The sequence below is a fragment of the Malania oleifera genome, chromosome 5 (assembly GCF_029873635.1).
Source record: "Malania oleifera isolate guangnan ecotype guangnan chromosome 5, ASM2987363v1, whole genome shotgun sequence".
Classification (NCBI taxonomy): Eukaryota; Viridiplantae; Streptophyta; class Magnoliopsida; order Santalales; family Ximeniaceae; genus Malania; species Malania oleifera.
Window position 1 is genome coordinate 78,876,769 of NC_080421.1, and position 7,692 is coordinate 78,884,460.

Consider the following 7,692-nt stretch of genomic DNA (forward strand, 5'->3'; position numbering starts at 1 on the left):
TTATTAGCTGTATTAGCAATTTATATGCAACACATCATCGTAATTTATTCACCATGTCTCACACTTGGTGAATAAAGTCTTACACTTAATAGATGGGTAGGGATATAACCTACCATGCTATGCATATTTGATACATCCAAGATATTCTTCAAAATTGGAGGGCAGCGGGCGCCTCCTCTCAATCCTACCGGGCCCTACCCTCAATGGCCATATTCGAGTACTAACAATAGGGTAGTACAAGTAAAGCCCACAGCCATAAACAGTGTTGGTGTGGGGCTCTTCAACAATTTGTTCATTCACAGTTAATTTTATGTTTGAAAATTGAAACCAGCTGTTGAGAGCTGTGAACCTCCCAACTGACTCATTTCAGCCTTTTCCTACACTTAAAACAAGAAATTAAAAAACAAAAATAAAACCCATTAACCGATATAATATAATATTCAGAGCACACCCCTCTGGAATGATTACAATCACTCGAAAAATTAAACTATGCTTTATTGCTAAAATCATCGCCCTTTTGAAAGTTTGGCTAAATCTCTCTTTCCCCTCACATGCCCTCCACGTGATTTTCCACTGTGGAACGGATTCCCCCCGGCTTCTCTTCATTTTTAGTTCTACGTATCGGAAAAGCGACCTCGAGATTTGCCTGGTTTTCAGGTGAATGGAGAATTATATAATTTGCCAATTTACTAACACAGAAAAGGGAAATTTTCCAAATAATGTAGCCACCCAGGTAAAAAAAAAAAAAGCGCGTCAAAAACAATTAACTATCCAATTTTTTTCGCCATTCCTTTCAGAAATTCAATCTCCTGCGAGGTGGTGCCGCGACGTTGATTTTTCCAGGAATAGATGCTACGACTTGGATTGTCTCGCTAATCAGATCCTTGAATATCTGCCGTTCGATGTCCAGCACAGATTCCGACATCTCCACAGGGCAATCGTCCCATCCGTCGGCGGCGTCTCCGGCCAAATCCTTCCTTAGAACACCACATATGACCTCGAACACGTCTTCCGACGGATCGACGTCGCGAATTCTCTGAAACTCTAGCCAAATTTGCTGCAACGTCGGCTTTCCGGTGGCCAGACCCGCATGAGAAACCGCCTTCCAAGGCGGCAATTGCTTCTTCCGGTCGAGAATTTCATTGATGGTATCGAAAATCAGCCGCCTCTGAAGTCTCGAATCCTTGGAGGTGTCCTTGCCTTTGAGAGATTGTTGCTTCTCCAGTAAGAGAAAGAAGTCCGAGTCTTCCGGGAGGCAGTTGGAAACTCGAAGGATGTCCGAGATGTACACGAAATCACAGTTGTCGGATTCTTCCTCCGGTTGCACGGGGGAGATTGCCGGGTTCCAGTTTTCATCCTCCAGTTCGCCCTGTAGATCTGCAGCGACGGATGTCAGTGACAAATCCTACCAATCAATAAAATGACATCGTTTTTAAACATTCACACTTCGCAACTAACAACAGCGAGTACTGTAATTTTAAACGGCAGGAGAGTATGGAAGAGTCATTGTTTCAATGACTTTCCATTAACTCCGCAATCGAGTGTAGTGGTTTCGGTTCATGAAAGGGCAGGAGAGTAAACAATGACTCTTCCATTAACTCCGCAATCGAGTGGAGTAGTTTCAGTTCATGAATGCGCTTGACTTTCCATTAACTCCGCAATCGAGTGGAGTAGTTTCAGTTCATGAATGCGCTTGACTTCACATTAAACACAATAAGATACCGTCGTATCGTAATCCACGATGACCGCAGCAGTCCACCACCCACGTGACTCGTGCCCGCGTATCAAGGGACCAGTTAAAAAACACAGGCGAATCGCGGCTAGTGACATGGCATGGTTTTACTGGCTGCCTGACCGCACCGGACAGTACTCACAGAAAAGAATAAAGGTGACGGTAATAGCTGGCAAGTGGGAAGTGAGAAGGCCGAGTTACTGTAGTAACCTACCCTTGCAGTCTATGCATCGCTTCATGACTGGGGAGGGAGAGGACTCATCCTTGTAGAAGGACGAGTCGAGCACCGAGACGGGACTGGGCTGCAACTCGGTCGCTGTGATCTCGGCTATGCTGTGAAGCAGCTTGTCACACCTCTCCAACAGACTCCTCCCTTCTCTGTAATCTTCAACCTTCGATTTCTGCAACTTCATTCGAACCAAACCCCGTCAAATTTATAACAGTCGAGCAAATTTGATTAAAATAAATGTCAATAATAAACTGATTAATTGACGAAATAAAATTACCACAATCTCACTTGCCTCTGTATCAGTGGGTGAAGAGGTGCTGATACTGCTTTCAGAAATGGACGACGATTCATCCTCTGCTGAAACGGGGATCTTCTCGGTCGGATAAACCTCAGTCATCGGTTTTCTGTTCCTCGGCGATCGGCTGATCGTCTGATATGATACAGCTCTCTTCGAACTCAGCTTGGGGGAATGAATGGGAGAGACTCTTCGCTGCTCTATTGCATCATTCGTTTTCCTTTGCGTTTCCACATTCAACGGCTTTCTTTTTGACAATGAATTTGTGCTTCTGGTATTATCACTTGGAGTAGGCGAATTGGAATTTCTAGCTCGCGATTGGTTCCGTAGATTTCGATCTGCTATCTCCGATCGTTCTCGCGAACGACTCACTGTGTGCACGCTTTCTCCGTGATTGAGATTTTGGCGAGGTACTGGTTTCGATCTGAAGCCAGGAGGAGTGTCGTTTACGCCTCTTCGCTGAGGATTGATCGAGACCGGTGATCTCGATGGCTTCATGACAACGATCGGAGATTCGTCTGGTGAGAAATTCTCATCATAAACGAAGTTTCTGCGGTTGATTTGGTCCGGAGGTTTCTTAGAATGCAGCAGGCCTTTGAGTTGCAGAGCCTCCAGGATTTGCCTCAGCGTCTCCAAATCTTGGGACGGCTCATCAATTCCTCTCATCTTCAACCTCCGCTCGATTTCCCCATAGACAGACACCGTGGGCCTTGGTCCCGGAAAGAAATCCTCTGTCTCAAAGAAGCTCTTCCGCTGCTGAGGCGATTTCCATGGTGAAACACAAATGCCACGGTGCAGAGCCTTAGCCGGGTCAGATTTCGCACTTCTGGGTGAATACGCCCCTGAATCTCGAGGTCTGGCCTTCGAAGTGCGGTCTTCAATAGCCACATTGTCTCTTCTTATCACATTAGTCGAAACATTGGTTCCCATATTCGATAGCTGTGGCTGTTTTAACTGAAAGTTGTTCCCATCAATGAACCGATACTGAAACAGATCCCTTGAAACTCTGGACTCCGAAGCCGATCTTCGCAGCTCAGCTTTCTTCACGGGTTCGGGACTGGAGTTCGGCAACACCTCCAGTCCCATCAGCCGTGCAATGACACTCGGCGACCGCCGCTGCTTCTCGCTATCATCATTAGCTGCTCCATCCACAGAGTTCTCGCGCTGATTCGATGATAAAATCGCCGCGTTCGTACGGATCTGCCTCGGGTGAAGACTTCCCCTCGCATCCACAGTTGCTCTGCTGTCTAGAGAGAGCCGCGGAGCTTCTTTGAACTTCCACGCCGACCTCGTCCCTTCTTTGAACTCGAAAACCGACAGAGGAAGAGGCGACGTTGCCGGAACCTCTGCCGGAGTAGCACCTTCCGTCACCGGAGATCGCAGCTCCATCACCGGAGATTGTTTCAAACGATCCGGAGAAGGCAACAACGTCCTGTTCGGCGTTTCCATTTCTGATAGTGTCGTGTAGCCCGGAGATCCGAGAGGCTTCTCCTGCTCTTCCGTCGAATCCATTTTCTGCAAAGCATAAATCAATACAGGAAAAAAAAAAAAAAAACAGATTCACATTCTTCTCAGATTAACCATTCCATAGAAATAAATAAATAAAACCAAAAAAACGATTGACAAATAAATGGAGAGCTGAAAATCCCACCGATGAGGGAGGGAGGCGTTTGGCGGAGTAAAGGCGTTTTCCGGTCAAAATCTGGTGGCGGTCAAAGATCTGAAGGAATCCAGCCATGCACCCCATGTGTTTCTCTATCTGCTTCTCCAGGTTCTGGTCATGAATTATCCCCGTCGTCATCTTTTCCGGCAGCCTTTCGACCTCTCTGTACCCGCTTAAGCCTCTTTTAACTTTATCAGTCTCACATCCATTCTACATGTGTGTTTGTGTGTGTGTGTGTGTGTCTCTCTCTCTCTCTCTCTCTCCCTCCCCCTCCCCCCCTCTCTCTCTTCAGCAGTTATGAGGAACTCCCGCTTTGTGTCTTTTAAAGCGCGGAAGACGCACTTTGGGAAACGCCGTAAGGCGGAGACGCAAAATGGATTAAATGCAGGTTTTACCTTCACCTGAATTCTCTACTCGAAGTAGCAAAGCAAGCATGCTGGGGCGGAACTATAAATCTTTGGAAAAAGGATTTTACCTTCACTGAAGTTTACTTGTTAATATCAAAGATGCTGGGGTGGGACTATAAATCTTACTAAGCTAACCATTTTTTAAGCTAAACCAGGCCATGCCTACGTGGCCGCCGAAGATGAGTTGTCCAAAAGTTTCAAATGGCATATCGGTTAGGGCTGAGAGAGAACCGACTTTTGGACTTTTCAAAAGTCGGTTCTCATTTAAAAAAAATATTAAAAACTAAATTAAAAGTTGCATCGAACTCAAGGAAGATGTAAGGAGGAGAGAGAATCATATTTTGAAAAGTTGATTTTAATTAAATGTGATTTTGTATTAAAAAGTCGATTATGGCATTCAATACGTGCAAGTACTTTTAATTTCTATTTTCAACTTTTTTTTTTTCCTTAAAAATTTTTATTTTAATTTTGATGATATTTTTTTTACAGAAATATTCAAATTAAAATAGCATAAACACAATTGTATGGTAAGTAAATGAATAATTACACAATAAAACAAACCGAGTTTTTTGTTTTTCTTAATTTTTTTTTCAATTTTTCTTCCTATATCTTTATCTATTTTGAATTTATTAAAAATTAGAAAAAAAAATATAATAAAAAATATTGAAAGGAAATTACAAAAGATGAGTTAATTTTTTATTTTTACAATATTTGTATGAAATAGAAAATTAATAATAACAATTTTGATGTTATTTGGTTGCTGTTGTGCAAATACTTTTTTATTTTTAAAATAATTATAAAAAAATGACACCATATGTTTAATTTTTTAAGTATGTATATGAAAATTGAGAGAGAGAGAGAGAGAGAGAGAGAGAGAGAGAGAGAGAAAAGAAGAAGAAGAAGAAGGAAAATAAGTAGTAGAAGATGGAGAATGGAAAAATAAATTAAAATTGATTTCTGAAAAGATTGATACACCCAAAATTAGTAGATACACTCATGAGAGGATACAGTTATAAAACTATCACTAATACCTTACATAATTGTGCTTGAGTTATCCATAACCCCTTAATACCATTATAAAACTACTATTGATATCCTACATAACCTCCCTTAAGTTATTCATAACCCTCCTAAACATAATAATACACTTGTAAATAATAACTTGAAGGAAGGTTTGCCTCAACCACTATAAAAAAGGGATCTGAGAAGGAGGTAAGCATCTTATTCTCACTCACTCTTAACTTACTGTTGTGATTTATGATGTATTCCCAAAAGGGGGGTGAATTGGATATTTTAAAATCTAAGCCTCTCTTTGTCCTATTTTAAAACACAATCAGTATTTCACAAACCTAGGGTTTTCTAGCAATCTCAAATCCCATAAATATTCAAGTATGCAAAAATATAAACCACATACAATATTCACAGCAAATTAAATAGTTTAGGGAAGAGAGAGCAAACATAAGGATTTTTACGAGGTTCGATAAACCATGCCTACGTCCTTGCCTCAAGCAACCCCCTTGTTGAATTTTTGAGTCTGGTCTTTGTTTTGATACTGATAAAGTACTTGTATCTTATGTGTGTTTTTAAGTGTGTGAACAGATATATAATTCAGGTCACATATAAGATCAAGAGAACATGGAAGCCAAGACAAGACTTAAAGCATATTCATCCTGGTGTATTCCATGAAACTTGAAGAGCAAAGGAGAAGAAGAAGACTTATTTGTTTTATTATAATTGCATTTTAGTTTGTATATTTGGTCTGTAATAATGCATACATCTTACATGATATGACTTAATGCTCAGATTGACCATAAACAAACCTTAGGGCAGACTTTGATCGACCGATGTTGAATTTTTGGGTTAATTTAATAGCCCTGGTCGACCAACCCAGTAATGTATAAATTCACCAAGGTCGACCGAACACACTGTAGGCCAAAAGTCAACTTGTTGACCATGTCTTAGGCGACCGACCTCAAATTGAATGTGAAAGTTGAGGTGTAGTCCCAAAAGAGTAGGTGAATTGGGTTATTAAAATTTTAATGCCTTTTATAGAATTTTAACCTCTTATTGATTCAATAATCATACAACAAAGACTTAGTACTTATTCAATCCACAAACCAAAACACAACACAAGTAATCAAAACTTGATCAACCAAATAACTAATCATCAACTTAAAATAAACAACCAAAGATATCAAACACTACAAAAAAAAATTGATTTTTAGTGATGAAATTATTAGTGACGAATTCAATTTCATCACTAAAAGTGGCTATTATTAATGATTTTAGCAATCATCACTAATACGACACTATTAGTGACGGATTTTAATTCTTCACTAATACTTATGTTACTAAAATAGGAAAATATCGCGGGAAAAAATTTTTCGTGTAGAAATTGTCTCGGGAAAATATTAGCAACGATTTCTGAGGTATTAGCGATGAATTAAATTTGTCACTAAAAGGAAATTATTAGTGACGACTGATAACTGTTACTAATATATATTTTTAAAAAAATCAAAAAAATTTATTTCACAATATTAGTGACGAATCTTAATTTTCGTCACTATTAATCAATTATTAGTGACGGATTAGAAGTCGTCACTAATACTTCTTTCATTTAAAAAAAATTGAAAAAATGTATTTTATAGTATTAGTGATGAATTTGTAGATTGGTCACTATTAGTCAATTATTAGTGACAGATTTAGGAACCATCACTAATACTTCTTTTATTTTAAAAAAAATGAAAAAAAATTATTTCGAAATATTAGTGATGAATTTACAAACCATCACTAATACTTCTTTTATTTAAAAATAATATTTTTATTTTATTTCATAATATTAGTGACGAATTTGATGATTTGTCACTAATATGACATTATTAGTAATAGATTTGAGAACCATCACTAATACTTCTATTATTTAAAAAAACATAAAATTTTATTTCATAATATTAGTGACGAATTTAAGGATTCGTTATTATTATCCCATCATTAGTGACAAATTTTCAAACCATCACTAATACTTGTTTTATTCAAAGAAAATTAAAAAAAAATTATTTCATAGTATTAGTGACGGATTTGATCATTCATCACTACTATCGTATTATTAGTGACGGATTTAAGAATCGTCACTAATGCTTTTATTATTTAAAAAAATAAAATAAAAATTTCATAGTATTAATGACGAATTTAAGGATTCGTTACTATTATCTCATTATTAGTGACGGATTTTCAAACTCTCACTAATACTTGTTTTATTTAAAGAAAATAAAACAATTTTATTTCATAGTATTAGTGACAGATTTGATGATTTGTCAATACTATCGCATTATTAGTGACAGATTTGGGAACCGTTACTAATACTTC

At 38.6% G+C, this 7,692-nt stretch overlaps 1 protein-coding gene across 3 annotated transcripts; it reads right to left on the reverse strand.

Annotated features, from left to right (window-relative positions):
• Positions 1 to 410: 410 nt before the first annotated feature.
• On the reverse strand, positions 411 to 4,329 carry LOC131156314 (protein LONGIFOLIA 1). 3 transcript variants are annotated; one of them, XM_058109901.1, is made up of 4 exons: positions 3,908 to 4,329; positions 2,239 to 3,771; positions 1,947 to 2,139; positions 411 to 1,377 (listed from the first exon to the last, which is right to left on the reverse strand). In XM_058109901.1, the coding sequence occupies exons 1-4, from the start codon at positions 4,055 to 4,057 to the stop codon at positions 794 to 796; spliced, it is 2,460 nt and encodes an 819-aa protein (XP_057965884.1). In that variant the 5' UTR covers positions 4,058 to 4,329; the 3' UTR covers positions 411 to 793. The 3 variants fall into 3 exon arrangements, with proteins under 3 accessions (XP_057965884.1, XP_057965885.1, XP_057965886.1); XM_058109902.1 differs by having other exon boundaries at positions 2,254 to 3,771; positions 3,908 to 4,328; XM_058109903.1 differs by having other exon boundaries at positions 1,947 to 2,133; positions 2,254 to 3,771; positions 3,908 to 4,324.
• Between the last annotated feature and the right edge of the window lie 3,363 nt (positions 4,330 to 7,692).

Bases quoted from the DNA above. Each gene is read 5' to 3' on its own strand.
- LOC131156314 (XM_058109901.1), bottom strand. From the start codon at position 4,057: ATGACGACGGGGATAATTCATGACCAGAACCTGGAGAAGCAGATAGAG. The intron at 2,140-2,238 runs GTAATTTTATTT...GTTCGAATGAAG, and splicing joins CAGAGGCAAGTGAGATTGTG to TTGCAGAAATCGAAGGTTGA. The intron at 1,378-1,946 runs GTAGGTTACTAC...CCGTCGCTGCAG, and splicing joins GCGATGCATAGACTGCAAGG to ATCTACAGGGCGAACTGGAG.